The sequence below is a fragment of the Hylaeus volcanicus genome, chromosome 6, assembly GCF_026283585.1.
Source record: "Hylaeus volcanicus isolate JK05 chromosome 6, UHH_iyHylVolc1.0_haploid, whole genome shotgun sequence".
NCBI classification, from domain to species: domain Eukaryota; kingdom Metazoa; phylum Arthropoda; class Insecta; order Hymenoptera; family Colletidae; genus Hylaeus; species Hylaeus volcanicus.
Window position 1 is genome coordinate 9,579,971 of NC_071981.1, and position 15,836 is coordinate 9,595,806.

Consider the following 15,836-nt stretch of genomic DNA (forward strand, 5'->3'; position numbering starts at 1 on the left):
TGTGTGTGTGTGTGTGTGTGTGTGTGTGTGTGTGTGTGTGTGTGTGTACACACACGTCGAATTGAGTAGCCTCCTCCTTTTTCGAAGTCGGTTAATAAATGAAAAATGAGTATAATGTAATTTTTACCAACCAATAGCACCATGAATTAGCGGGGACACAAAAATAAATAACACCTAGAATTGCACCACGAGCTATAAACAGTTGACAAACACTGAACGAAAGCAGCCGACGACTATTGTCCGTTCAACCTTGTTAATTCGAATTTGTCCATGACTGAAAGTGAGAACTACCACGTGTCGATATGTAATCAGTTCCGTTCGACGTTTCACGCGTAACTGAACACGTAGTTAAGTTCTCCATTAGTATAATAGTATGATGATGCCATACACCGTTTTATATTCACGCGTCTTTTTTATCCTTTTATTGGCTCCCAATTTTCAGGACACTTAACCCTTTTAATCCGACTTTCTTCTGTTTGTGTTCTATTCCTTTCTCTTTTAGAAACGAACTGTATTAAACAAGTGGTTGGCTATGTAGCAAAGGCTGTAGCCAAATGAGAAGTGACGATTTACCCCACCATGAATGATTTTCTTTGTTAACACTTTATATACCGAGCTATTTAGAAACAGTCTTTAATTCAAAAACGAATTTTCTACAGTAGCATATGACAATCTAGGTTGACAATAATTCCTCCATGTTGGATTTTCTCTTCACTAAAAGAGAAAGTTTTCGTTACAAAAACCATCTCTGCGCGTTTGGGTTTCTTTCCTAGACACAAGCCAAGAGGGTGCAGCTGTGTCCCATCTTGACTCGTTTAGACGAAGTATGGGACCGATAGGGTCTATAGTTCAGTAACGAAATTCTTTGTTACTGACCTCACATTCATTCATTCGAGCTGCTTCTAGCGAACAGAACAGATGTACTCCTTCGTGTGTTTCGAATAAAGTTTTTAAAGTCAAGTTAAAATAAAAGTCTACTCATTCATTCCACCGCCTATATTCCAATACTCCATATTGTAACTAGTACATTGAAAGCCAAGTCTGTTTCCAAAAACTGAACATTGTAAGTAGACAACCATCAATACAATACATAAATTCGAAAGGCTAAACACTAGAATTAAAAAGCCTAAAAATAGACTCCCGGTAAATGAAGTGTTAACCAACTTTGAAAGGAGGAGATTACTCAATTTGACATGTATATTTTTTTTCCACATATGTTCCTATCAGTGTCACTTATAATTTGGCCAAAGCCAATCAGAAATATTCACGGAGACATATATGGCTCTCTAGGATCGAAGGGGTTAAAGTATTAAAGCTTAAGGGGGCATTTCACTGTGAACGCACAAAAAAAACATATTTTCAATAATTTTTTTCGCAGGAACTATTGCATAAAATTGAATGAATGTTTCTTTCCCTTAAAGCTATGATTAAAGAAAGTAAATAAAAATTTTTTTTGTAAAAAATATTTCGTCATTTATTTACAAAATAATATGCATGTGTGCAAAAAAAAAGTTATCCGCTGGCGCAGGTGATTTTGACTCTCCTGGTAATCTGAAACAGAAAATCGAGAAAGTTTATTAAATTATGTCGTCACACCTATCGTCGGAACCTCCAAGTAGTTGATATTTTGATTTTTACTTACAATTTCACCTGATTTACGGTACAAAAAAAAGTGTTTCTTTTTTCTCTCTTTCACAAGAAACGCTGCTACTTTGTTTATTTTCGATGAAATTAATAAGTGGAGGTTCTGACCATAGGTGTGACGACATAATTTAATAAACTCCTTCGATTTTCCATTTCAGATTACCAAGAGAGCCAAAATCACCTGCGCCAGCGGATAACTTATGCACATATGCATATTATTTTGTAAATAAATGACGAAATGTTTTTTACCAAAACAAAATTTTTTATTTACTTTCCTTAATCATACCTTTAAGGAGAAAAAACATTCATTCAATTTTATGCAATAGTTTCTGAGAAAAATATGATTGAAAATATGCTTTTTTTTGAGCGTTCACAGTGAAATGCCCCCTTAATATGAACATTATTATATTGTAGACGTTTAGACTCTTCGAAGAACTGCTGTTTTTGGATATTCCGTAATTTTCGTGCAGGTTGACCCTCCTTCATGCTTTCAATACTACTGTTCTTACACTTTCGTCCACTGTAGTCCATGCTCCATTTTACTTTATGCGCACCGCTCCTAACTATATTTCAAGATCAAATTTGATGCTGTAACTTTGCATGGTTAGGAAGATTTTTAAGAAAGAAAAAGAGTTGATTTTTTCGACCTGCTGGACAAGACTCCTTCCTTAAAAATTTGTCGCTCACAAACATGGCGACCGCTCCCTGGTAATAAGCTATTAGTAATAGTATAACTAATAGCATTGAGTAATAGTTGCAGAGAGAGATAGCCATGTTTAGGAGCGAAACATTTTTAAGCTCATCAGATTACAGTGCGCTTTAACGAGCGGTGACTTTTCTGGATGCACCCAATGTGTGACCGGTCCGAATAATAAATGTACGCGTACATATGTGCACCAATGTGCGGTTGTGCGTATCCATTCATAGATACACGTACATGCAACTTGTAGATTAACGCTAGGCTTGTTCTCCGTGACCATGTTCCTGTCGATGTGGATTTCAAACACTGCCGCTACCGCCATGATGTTACCCATCATCGAGACGGTTCTTACGGAACTCGAAGCGGTAAGCGATACTCGTCGCATTAATTATAAATCAGTTATTTCCTGTACCCGAGTTCAGGAATTTATGACATCGGAATATGTCGTAATCCATGTGAAATTAAGTCATCGTTATGCTGGTTTCGAATTTATTATTGTGTAGTCGAAGTCAGAATATACAGATATATTTTAACTTTGAAATCATTAATCGTATGTATTAATTTTTTCTGTTTTTCGTTTTCCCCTATAAATTTTCTTCTAATTGTAAGTTTAACAGTCGATTTTGCATCTTGAAAGTGATACAAAATTTTTATTTTGCAAATTTCAAGTCGAACTGCTGTAATTACAAAATATGACCTGATTTTTTAAAGTTTCCACTATAAGTAATTTTAATACGCTATTAAAAGTAATTTAATAATTAAATAACTCATTTCTATCGTGGTTATTCGTAATTAATATTTATAGATGATTTACTTTTATTTAACTATTCTAGATGAATAAAGGGATAACCAAATGGAAACAAAATTCGTAATTTCTATTACACCTTTTGCTTAGATTGATAGAGAGTGGATCGTTAAAATTGTTTTAGGAATACGAATGACATCATTGACACGATTATAAGACCTACTGTTTTCCTCATTGAGACAATACAACGTGAGACCCGTACCGCTAACTATACCAGTTGGACGCATGGATCGGTTACATGAAACGGGATGTAGTTCAACATTTAATAGGTCATTGAAATGCTAATTATGAAATAACTATGCAAAAAATTATTTTATAGAGGAATCTTCAAAGGATCAGATGACAGATTGAGATGAATGAATAGGAATTATTAATATGCTTATTTACATACATACCAATGACACCAGTTTCACACATTCATGAAATTACATTTACATGTAAATGTACATAAACAAATTGCATCGTTTTTTAAACGTCACTCCATGACACATACATACATATACACTAATATTTTAAAGATAAACACTAAACAAAAATACTAATAGTACGAAAACACTACTAATAATAAAATTAACAGGAATTATATGGCTCCTTTAATGTTTGTTATCTTCTCTTTGCCTAAAATATTTAGTAATTAAACGAAAATTTGATTTTTAATTTTAATGTCATAATATATTTTGCATAAAGTTTTTTTTAACACATGTCCATCCATCCACATGTATAGATTCATCCCTGAAAGTGGTGACCATTAATTTTGGTACATCCCGTATAGCTCGTTTTCATCTCATTGCATTTTCATCTCGTTTGCATCTCACACTATGTGGAGGAGGTTCATTTTTAACTAACCGACTCCATTCGTGATTAGGAATGCGATAATAAATCCATTTTTCGGCACCAGTCGCGATGCGGTTCAAAAAACCCACTTTCCCTTTTTTTTGTAGTTTACCAAATTGTTTTATATGTTTCCAAACAGCAAATTTGCTTATTTCAAGTTGCTTCGCAAGGCTCACTGATCGATTTAACTGAATCCTCTTTCATTAGCAACGACAAATCGTCTGGTTTCATTTTTGTTGGCCTTCCACTACGCATTTCGTCGGCTGAATTAAAAACTCCTCTTCTAAATCGTTTACATAATTTTTCACGTCTGTCTGCGGATACAATTCCTCCATGTGTGCTTCTTCAATCAATTGTTTCGTTTCTGTCGCCGATTCTTTTTAAGAGGCTTGGAACATCAAAAAATGAAAAAAAAATCACTTAAAAAAATTTTTTTTTTTATCTTAGTAAAAAGAGCGCGATAAAACTGTAAAAAATATAAGGAAATACAACTGACAAACTTCTCGAAGCGAAAACAATATAGCACAGTCAAATTTACGGAAGATCGCTGACGCGGTATCTTGGTTATAACCATAGAGTATTGTTTTTCAGAGTAAAGAAAACGGTAAATTATCAAAAAGGCAGTGTTTTAATCGATTTTGATAAAAAGAAATACGATTAGATAAGATTTATATCGATAATCGAGCGGGACATACAAATTTTTAGTTTTTTACGTCTCCACTTCTAGTGCTCCAAATTCAATTTTCTTTGCGTAGAATTGTTCAGAATCGCTTAAATTTTAATTAAAAAAAATAAAAGAACTTGATTTTGTTTCATTTTTTGATGTTCCAAGCCCCTTAAATTAAATGCCAGCAGAATGCAACGCCGGATATGCTACTTTTTGGGTACCATTTTTAAGTAAAAGTATCAAACGTTTGTCGCTGCAAAATTTAAAATGTCACAAAGTGTTATTACAACGGAATAGCCTTCCTATGAGAAATGAAACACAATTGTAGAAGTGTATAAGTACAGTGTACCCCAGTACAACCTACGAGTGATCCGCAGAATTTAGTTAACGACCCAATATCGACCAACCATGAAGAATCAGGTCGTGAAAGCCTTAAATATCAAATTAGAAACCAGCAGAATGATAGCTTAGACTACTCATAATTTTACGCGAACCATAACATACAGTGGGTGTAGAAAGTATTCGTACACCGAACAATTTCCAAAAAAACTGTGTAACATTGTAATTTATTAACTTTTTTTTTTTATAAACAGTGACATTCTACATATTCTCGGAAATCTCTAGAATAGATAGATTACAACAAAAAATAGCTATTTATGTAAGTTGGGAAATTAACAAGAAAAAAACAATTAATCGATAGAAATGTTGAAGCAATAAATATTCGCACAACTGTTTAAAAGTACTTTACTGGAAATATGATGTTTTCTAATTCGTACGGAGCAATAAACTAATGTGTTTACGTTACAAACTCTACTGTAAATGGTTCGTCATAAATAGACTGCGGATCTTTATGCATTTATAGGAAATTTGAACGTGCAAGAAATTACAAAATGCAAACAATATGCAAGAATATAAAAAAGATTGAAAGTAACGTTCACGTTATAATATTTGCAGAATAAAATAAATTTCTATTTAGGTTCAATTTTTGTAGGCACGTTCGCGAAGATTTTATTTTGCATAAAGATCCACAGTCTAGTCATAAGAATCGTACAAATACTTATTGCTTCTATATTTTTATTCACTTTTCGCATTTTTTTGTTAATTTCACAAAAATTATATCAACTAGTAAATGTTGTTTGGACTACATCTATCTTAGAGACTTCCGAGAATATGTAAAATATCATTGATTATAAAAAAAAGAAGTTAATAAACTACAATTTTACACAAAAGTTTTTTGGGAAATTGATCGCTGTACGAATACATTCTACACCCACTGTATATTCCAATTTCAACAAAATCCCTGACCACGATTTGACGTAAAATGAGCCGTGAATAAATTCTTACATTTGGTCTGATCAAAATTCCATCTTTGTGTTTTCAGCAAGGCTTGGGTAATATGTTTGTGCGCGAGGAGAACGGAAGTGGCGGAGAAGAGGGTCGAGAAGAGCCGTACGTAGCCGTAAATCTATAAAATCGCTCGGCTCGTCTACCGTTTCGCTTATCGGCGATCGTATCGATGCGATCCTTGCTTTTAAAAAGAAAGCAGAGTCCCGCCGTTAATTGTTGTCCTCTAGCCGTATGACTTTTGCAGGGCGAAAAAACCGACGCGCGTCACGATGGTTTATTATCTTGTGGCGGCGTACGCTTCCAGCCTAGGAGGCGTAGGCACGTTAGTCGGGACAGGCACCAATTTAACGTTGAAAGGTTTCTTCGAAAAGTAAGCACTCTCCCAAGATAAAGATAAGCAAAAACACTTAGGTAAAAATATATAACTAGACTGCGGATGTTTATGGAAATTCATATTTTCACAGGTACAGAAAAAGAATTGAAACATAATCCTTTGCACTCGGAGTCATTTTATTACAGAATATGCAAACAGTACGATCACGACGTATTAAATAATGTAACTTAAAAAATATATAATTCATTGTAACAGTACTTGAGCTTATATAAATTTTTAAACATTGAGGAACATATTTATGTCGAAAATCAAAATTTTATACTATTCTATACTATTTTATACCATTCTAATGTGTGTGAAATGTATTTTGTGAAATAGTCACAGACATGCATTGAAAGTTCTTGTGTTTAGTTAGGTTATAATCTTAGGCTTCCTTGTTTATCTTCACAAATTACACCATTTCATACATAGTATATTCATACACCTTTCTTATACAAATGCTCTTTATCGCATTTTTTAAGTGTGGACTGTGCGCCTATTTTCTTTTTACGTAACACCGATTTATATTTTGTTCGTATCAATATACGTACTATATTTTGATTTGTTTTTTCATGCTATTTGTATGGAAACCTTCAAAGAAGCATGCACATTTGATACTTTTGCAGTCGCGTAAGTTCATCCCGTCTAATAACCACCAAAGTTAGCTGAATTTAAAAACTTTACAGAGTGCGAAGGGTTAACATGAAAGTATGTCTTATTTCCTACACGGTGAAACATTCATATTATTCGTGCACATTCTCGTTGATTTCCCCACATTTTCATTTGCCATAAATGCATAAACATCCGCAGTCTGTATACAACGAATAAAAGATACACGTTATATTTATTTATTACTGTTCAAAGAAAAATTAAAATTTGACCCACGAAAGGAAATATTCGATAACAAACGTAATATACTAATTTGACTGTTGAATCGAATAAACGTTGGGATCAAATACGTTGGTTTTATCTATCATCAATTACTCGTATATTATTAGGTTGTTCCAAAAGTTTCTTTCGTTTTATTAATAAGTAATACATACACAATATTTTATGTCTAATGATATTTTATGTCTTATTAAATTGTGTACGATTCATTTTGCTCCATTACTGTTACGACATCAACATCTAAGAAATTAGATTATCTACTTATATAAATACTGCCACACAAAAATAATTGAGTGCAGATTACGAACAGAGGTGGGTAATATTTGTAGAGAAAATATCTTAAATACTATTTTAAATAACAGATTCTTCAGAATTCAAATAAAATAGTATTTCAAATGGAATATAAAATTTCAGCAAATAAAATATTTTATTTTGATAAGGTAAAACGTAAAATAAAATATGTTTCATTTTAATAACATAAAGCATAAAATTGAATACTTTCCATAGTTCTTAACCTGAAAATAAACTGTGTAAATATGATACACAGATGAAGAAACTATTTCTTGCGATTGAAGTATATCTCTTTCCATCACTCATTTTATGAAGATTCTTATTGCCATTGAAGAACTACATTCAATGTATATTTATAATGCAGAGGAAAAGTACTTCGTTCGTTTCAGATTACCAAAATAAATATATTTTACACTATAATTTAGTAAAATAAAAATATTTTATCTGCTGATAATAAATTACATAAACAAAATATTCCGAACTATGGCACAAATATTTTTAGTGTTTTTCAAATAGAATATTACTTGAAATATTATCCTAAACATTTTTTATAACAAATAAAATATTTTATTTTTAAAAATACTTGCATGATCCGAAATAAAATATTTACTTACTGTTTATTATTTAAAATACGTATTTTACTCAGTTCTGATTACGAAAGAAACTTTTGAGACAACCTAATATTTTGCTCATCTCTGTCCCAAGACTATCACCACCGTTACGACTAACATCGATCCAGTTACCCACTTACAGAACCATCCAAGCGTTCAAATGAGACTAACCGCATACTTCCATGCACTTATTCTTTTCAATTTCAGGCGGTTCCCAAACAGTCCGGGCATCAGCCTGACTTCGTGGATGCTCTACTCGGTCCCGCCAATGCTGTTGATGGGTTTTCTTACGTGGATGTGGCTTCAAATAATGTACATGGGAATGTTCAGGCCGAGAAGCAAAGACGCGCGCGCCATTGATATTGGCGCGCAAGGTGAGAAGGTCGCCGCGACTGTTATCCAGAAAAGATACAAGGAACTCGGCCCGATTACGTGGCACGAATCCTCCGTCGGTGTCCTCTTCGTTGCGGTCGTTCTACTTTGGTTCTTCAGGAGTCCCGGATTCGTGCGCGGTTGGCCAACTTATATCACCGATTTGTATGTATCGCGACTGATTTCCCCGTGCAGATGTAGGTCGAGTCGATCACTTTTGCACCTCGATGCCAGTGATTTTTATGACGTTAAGGGTGTATTATCGACTAGAAGTTTGTTTTTTCAGTAATTTTTAGGAATTAATTTTGCGAAAACTATCAAACCTACAGTACCAGGGTTTTTTTTATGCATAATAAAACACGTTTCAAGTAACAACACAAATTTTTATAAAATACTTGATTGAAATCTATACAAGTTATGCGCTGTTATGCAGGTTGTGACGTAATTAAGACGCTCGTTCAATCGGGCGTACAGGCTGTTCTAGTTGTCTGAGACAGAAAAACAAATTTTTGTTTTCAATCTACATGAATATAGTTATCGTCTGAACTAGAATTAAGTAAATACTAAATTTTTTATCAGAATTGCAGCTGTTTGAAAATTAAGGTTTAATTTTCCCGGAAAATTGTCAACTAAAATATGAGAGCAGGGCTAAAATATTCAAGCTATCGGTATAATTCTAGTTCAGACCATAGGCGATGGTGCCCTCGAAATGTGTGTAAAACCAGAAGTTAGTCGGTCCAATAGTTTTTGAGAAAAACGTGCGCCCGACTTGAAAAATGTCGTTTCGAGAAAAACGCGTTTAAAGTTTGCTATACATTTAGCACTAATACTGGTGAACAGCCTTTAAGCCTCTGTAACTATGAGAGCTCTACGAATTTCAAATTAATATTTTAGAGGCACTTTCTCAAAACCCCAAATGATAAGAAAATGCAAAAGAAAAAAAATCGAATTTTTGAAGTTTCTAGACGATAATACCCCCTTAATAAATTCACGGTTGCTCTTAATACTCTACCGATACTGTTTAGATTCCGCGTAGAAATATAGGGTGGGAGCAATAACTTTGTCCACTTTGAATATCTCCGTTATTTATAGTCCTATGAAAAAACTTGTCAGAACAAACCTGCACTGTTTTGAGGAGCACTTACAATGGTAGAAGATAATTTTTTCCAAGTTCATTTATTTATGAATTTTCAAGATCATCAATGTTTTTAAATGGAATGCTAAATGGAATTTTTAAAATCTTTATCTAATAACTGCTGTTGAGACAACTTTAGAATTATTTTGTACCCATTTTAAACGCTCCTTAAAACAGTGCAACGTTGTCCTGACAATTTTTTTCATTGGAACATAATAAAAATATCCAAGGTTGACAAAGTTATTTCCCCACTCTGTATATGGGCTTTTCAATTAGACCTTGTGATCGTTTACAACAACGTCATTTAAATGTTCGCTCTCTGAATCACTATTTTCCAATGACAATACATAACATTGCTTTTGAATAGTTACGTCACGACCATCACTTTCGTCACCGCTATCATGCGTTGAATTCTTGGCAGAACATTCTACAGATCATCTACATAGAATTCTCCACTAATTCTTTTTTCATTAATTGTAAACGACATTTTTTTTTCAAATTATGTAGGAATGTGGGAGCGTACTAGTAATAGGTAACAAAATATTGGCTACCACGGCGAAAAGTCGATTAAGGGAGATTTCTGCTTTGTCGATTCAGAGAATGAATCATGTTTGCGATTACTTTCCTCCTAAAATTGAGCCCAAAGAGTTTTAATTTATTATGTTTTTTTCGTTGATTTATCTACAATACATATGAAGTTTTGTAATTAAAAAACATAGAAAATTTGTAATTTAAAAGCTGTTGTTTGTAAAGTTGTAAAAGACACAAAGGTGCTCAGTGTTGAAAAGAATGGCGTTGGGGATCATCAGAAACACAAAATGTAAAAAGTATCTTATTTCATATGAATGTGTCTGTGGTCGGTACTAGAATTGTTACAAAAATATAAAAGATTTTTTAAAATACGGTCTTTATAAGAAAAATTCTCACATTCAGCCTAAATCTTAATGAAACTTTTGTTGTTATAGAAAAAACAATAATAGATAAGGCAATAATTCTAATACCGACCATAGAGAGATGTCTTCGGAACATAATCATCAAATTTGGTGCAGACAGCTTAATTATTTCCAGAGATTTCTTCGACACAGACTCAAAAAAAATACTTTCGAGAAACAGCCTCGAGATTTTACGTTCCTTTCATAGCACATCATGAATGATATTTTGCCCGGTTAATCAACTCCTTAAATAAATTCTCCATTTCAACATTCAAGTCCTCAATGTTAAATTATTCTGTCTTTTAGCAGTTCTAGCCTCTTTTAAATCCCTACAGTGGATTCCTTCTTCTTCGCAAATGGCATTTCTCGTTTACGCTTAATATCCTCTGGAGCATGTTTTTCTTCTTAACAAAAGTCTTGCCATCGTTAAATTTACAACTTGCTACACAACTCGCAATTTCAACGGTCTTGAAAGATGAAAAAATGTGCTTCGGAGACAGCTGTTAAAACTCATTGACTTGCGAGAGACAAAACGATCTCTACCTGCGTTCCGCCGTCCCTCCGTTAATTTTAAAAATTTTTTAATGAAATTTAAACGGTGCATACTTAAAGGTACATACTTTCATAACATTACAAAAAAGAAACGAATATTCGATTGTCTGACCGTCGCAATTTTTGTATTTAAAAATATCTTAAATTAAAAAAGTTGCAGTGTTGTCGTTTTTTTTTATATGAGTAATCCGCGGTGATCACTCTATCTCAAAGCTGGGTTAATTGAAATTCAAAACACGCGAAAACTACACTGTCCAACACGATTTTTTTCCGCGATATCCACTAGGTGATTCTTATAGGGTTCCTCGTCCTAAATACGAATCTAAAAGTGAAATTGCTCCATCACCCTTAGTTTCCGAGAAATTCGAGATTTTGTAAAAACGGTCGATTATGAGAGACAACGTAGTACTACTTGAAAACTACGAACGCTAGAAAGTTCAATTTAGTCTTAAAAGATAGAAGAGTGTTTTCTAAATATGAAGGCATAAATGAACACCGAAGTTCAAAAAGGTGATGATCCGTGAATTTTTCACGAAATACTTTTGTATTTTAATGAAGAGTTATACACCTAGGTCGATTGTACACTACGTTATCGGATTCTGCAAACATTTCTGAAGAGAAAACCACCTGCGCAAATGTTGGAACGGTTTCTAATCCATACAGTTTGACAAAATGTCAACTCGGAACGCATGAACGGTGTTTTGCCGCTGCACAGCCATTGCTCCCTATGTTTCGGTCAGTCAGGGCCGTCGCTACGGGATTCGCCTAATCGGTGCCACGAGCTATCGGTTTTTGTATTACATTAACATGTTCCAGATAAGTAATTCTTCATTTTTAATATTTCATTTATACTGCAACTCAACTAAACGGAAACAATTGTCCACTGTTTAAATTTTAATTATTAATTTCCCGTTTTTATATCTTCAATTATTCGACTTTAGTAATTTGGTATTAAGCAAACTTTATTTAAATCTAAATTGAATTATTTAACAATTAATTCAATCTATAATTGTATATTTTGTTGTTAATTTTTAATGAAAACTGCTACCTAACAAATTTCTCTTTAGAGCAGAGTTTACCCCTAAACACTAACTTGAATAAACAAAGATTAAAGTATCGAAAAGTAGAAACATTAAGCTTTAAAATGGTGTTCTATTCGTCAATGTGGGTCGAATTTTAACGAAGTTACGAGAATTTGATGGTTATTATTCAAGCACGTGGCGACGATTGTGCAAAACGCATGACGACGGCCCTGATTCACCGATATAAAGCGAGCGAAGCCTGCGCGCCGGCAAACAGAATTCGTGCGTTCTAAATTAATATTTTCTGGATCTGTACGAACTAGAAAACGTTCCAACATTTACCGCGGGTGGTTTTCTCTTCAGAAATGTTTGCAGAATCCTATAATATATAGTAAATTCGACCTAGACGAATAACTTTTCATTAAAATACAAAAGTATTGCGTGAAAAGTACTCGTATTGACAACTTTTTGAACTTCGGTGTTCATTTACAGGCATTCAAAAGAGCAGATAATTCTAAAGGAATATGTCTTCATACTCAGAAAACACTGCTCTATTTTTTAAGACTAAATAGAACTTCCTAGCGTTCGTAGTTTTCAAGTAGTACTACGTTTTCTCTCATAATCGACCGTATTTACAAAATCTCGAATTTCTCGGAAACTAAGGGTGATGGAGCAATTTCACGTTCAGATTCGTATTTAGGATGAGGAACCCTATAAGAATCACCTAGTGGATATCGCGGAATTTAAAAAAAGTTTAAATTTGTTGGACAGTGCTATCAATGAGTCCTATCGGCGCCAAACAAAAAAATCTCGATTTGATGCGCGGACGGCATAGAGTTAATGATATATTAAATTATACAGGGTGAGTCTTATAACGTGACGACCTCAAATAAATCGTAAGGTATTTATTGTACGACAAAATGTTTCAAACAAAAGTTGCATGGTATCTAAGGGGACATACAGTGCTGTAATCTGTTTTTCATTACCTTACTTTTTTATCGAGATATTAGGGTCACCTTCAGTTTTTTAAATGAAATGTCTAATATTTTTTTTCGGATTCGGATAAATCATTAAATTTTGCGTAAAAAAGTATTACATGAAGTGGTACTTCAAATGAATAATTACTGAGATATCTTCAAATTAATAATCTTCTATTAGAAAATACGCTGTCAACGTGATTCTTAGCACGACTTTATTCACGTCGGTGGGTCATGTCTGTAAACAAGTTCCCTGTTAAATATTAATAATCATCAACACGAAATGCCTATTTAGTATCTCGGTAAGCGTTAAAGTCGCATTGAGAAAGGTGCTACATTTTTATTACGATGTTCAGTAACAATGAAATAACTTTATGATAATTGTTTATGGTGCGTGTGAAGAAAATGCTGTAAAAGCTAAGATCTTGTACCAAGCTAAGTATCCTAATCGAAATCACCCATCGCATTCTGTCTTCTTAAGGCTTAGTCGAAGACGCAAAGAACATGGCAATTTTAATGTACAGACACGTAAAAAAAAAACATGTTGAATTGAGTAACCTCCTCCTTTTCAGTCGGGTAAAAAGGTATCACAAAGTTGTGAATAATGAAGGATGTCGTACTTCAACCTTAACAACTATTGCCCATAAACTTCTTTTATAAATATCTCAGTAATTTTTCATTTGAAGTCTCACTTCATGTAATATTTTTTACGCAAAATTTGATGATTTATCCGAATTCGAAAAAAAATATTAGACATTCCATTTAAAAAACTGAAGGTAACCCTAATATCTCAATAAAAAAGTAAGGTATTGAAAACCAGATTACAGCACTGTATGTCCCCCTAGATACCATGCAACTTTTGTTTGAAACATTTTGTCGTACAATAAATGCCTTACGATTTATTTGAGGTCGTCAAGTTATAAAACTCACCCTGTATAAGTGCTCCCGAAAACTCTTCGTAGTCTATTTTTTACTACGTGAAAAATGGGCGTCCTTCAGATGTAACAATTGTTAAGTGCAGATATGTTTAGTTATCATATCGCATTAAATTATTTTTAAAAAATACGACTCGATTGCACCAAAACAATTGAATATATTATTTAAAAATGCTAAGATCCTACATGACTCAGAGAGAGGGGGGGCGCTAAAAACCATTCTTACATAATATTTTATGACGATTTTATTATCTTACCTTTAAGTAGAATACACATTTTTCAAAGACTATCCAATTATTTTTTTCTAAATAAAAATCTTTAATTTATGTCAAATAATAACGTATTTTAGTGTAGCTGAACCTTTTCTAACAACATTTAATTATTTAACGCTTTGTAGGGAAAATTAAAGTAAAATCTTACGTAAAAAGGGGGACGAGAAATCTTATATATCCTTAAATGGAGATGGCGGAGTAAAAAAAAGGGCCAGAATTGTCTTTATGTAATTAATAAACGTCTCCTAGTCACGAAACACGGAACTTGCTTTTTACAGGCACGTCAAAGACTCGACAGCAGCAGCTTGTGTCACCATTCTATTCTTCGCGTTACCGGCCAAACTCGATTTCCTACGATCGTTCGATGACGATCCCGCTAAACGGCCTACCAAGCCGTCGCCAGGCATGATCACATGGAAAATGATCCATCAGAAGATGCACTGGAGCCTGATCTTGGTATTGGGCGGTGGATTCGCCATCTCGGCCGGCAGCACTAGTTCCAAACTTTCCTCGATTCTAGGAAAAGCTTTGATCTCCTTGCAATCGATCGACCCGCTCGCGATATTGTTTATTGTATGCCTATTCGCGGAAACCGTGACGGAACTGACCTCAAATGTTGCGGTCGCGAATATCATTCTACCAGTTTTAGCAGAAATGGTAAGAGATTATTTTCCCTGTATCATTCTCTTATTTTAACACATTGCCAAACCGATCAGGAATATTTCTATATTTGCGCCACATCGCGTTCTACGTTTACAAACATGCACGGTAATCATGTTTACACTGACAGGTAACGGATAAGAGTTAATTTTCAAAAGAGGTGCATATGCACATATATCAAATTGCTTATTTCCTTTAGTACCATTCAAACTTCGATCAAATACAGCACGTAAGATTCTCTACTTGTATTTAAGAAAAATTCCCAATGATAGATTGTTAAATAACTAATAGATCAATATTTGTATTTCATTTTTAAATGTATTAATATAATTCCACCAAAAAAGTAGGCTCATTTAAAAATTGTATGTAACTTTAACCAATGAAATATCACTGATTCCTTTTGTAACTATCAGAAGGTACTATTAATGTAAAATGTAAAGAAATATTCGTTTTATCAATCTCCATATTGAAGGATTTATGGAAGTTTAGATTAAGCCATTTTATTGTGCAATGTTCGCGAAAAGTGTTGGCAAAGTGTTAATAACAATCTTATGTGAACGGCTCTTCTCATTCTAGCGTTTCGAAAAATGTATCATCTCCGCAAATTTTGTTAAGAGAAAGTAAAAGGCGGATCATCCACAAAGGCACATGTTTTTGTTGATTATTGAACAAGGTTTTTATTATTTACGTAGATAAAAAAGTAACGTCTGTTCGACAATATATTCATGGCGACCTACTATCATAGAGATATTATAGATAGAGCAGGAGAGACATACAGTGGGTGTAGAATGTATTCGTACATCGATCAATTTCCCAAAA

At 33.6% G+C, this 15,836-nt stretch overlaps 2 protein-coding genes across 2 annotated transcripts in view; one reads left to right on the top strand and one right to left on the bottom strand.

Moving 5' to 3' along the window:
• Window positions 1-277, bottom strand: part of LOC128878082 (protein I'm not dead yet-like) — a 25,519-nt gene extending 25,242 nt beyond the window's left edge. Inside the window, exon 1 of the mRNA XM_054125942.1 lies at window positions 132-277. Within this exon, the coding sequence (XP_053981917.1) occupies window positions 132-143 (12 nt within the window). The 5' untranslated portion in view covers window positions 144-277. The remainder of the gene's footprint in view (window positions 1-131) is intronic.
• A 2,274-nt stretch (window positions 278-2,551) lies between these two features.
• On the top strand, window positions 2,552-15,405 carry LOC128878081 (protein I'm not dead yet-like). The gene is made up of 5 exons (XM_054125941.1): window positions 2,552-2,709; window positions 6,032-6,099; window positions 6,242-6,367; window positions 8,368-8,697; window positions 14,636-15,405. The coding sequence occupies exons 1-5, from the start codon at window positions 2,623-2,625 to the stop codon at window positions 15,051-15,053; spliced, it is 1,029 nt and encodes a 342-aa protein (XP_053981916.1). The 5' UTR covers window positions 2,552-2,622; the 3' UTR covers window positions 15,054-15,405.
• Window positions 15,406-15,836: the final 431 nt, after the last annotated feature.

What these genes read in the sequence shown, in the direction of transcription:
- LOC128878081 (XM_054125941.1), top strand. Translation starts at nt 2,623, where the DNA reads ATGTTCCTGTCGATGTGGATTTCAAACACTGCCGCTACCGCCATGATG. An exon ending in TTCTTACGGAACTCGAAGCG is followed by an intron (nt 2,710 to 6,031) that starts GTAAGCGATACT and finishes TTGTGTTTTCAG; the next exon opens with CAAGGCTTGGGTAATATGTT. An exon ending in TTGAAAGGTTTCTTCGAAAA is followed by an intron (nt 6,368 to 8,367) that starts GTAAGCACTCTC and finishes TTTCAATTTCAG; the next exon opens with GCGGTTCCCAAACAGTCCGG.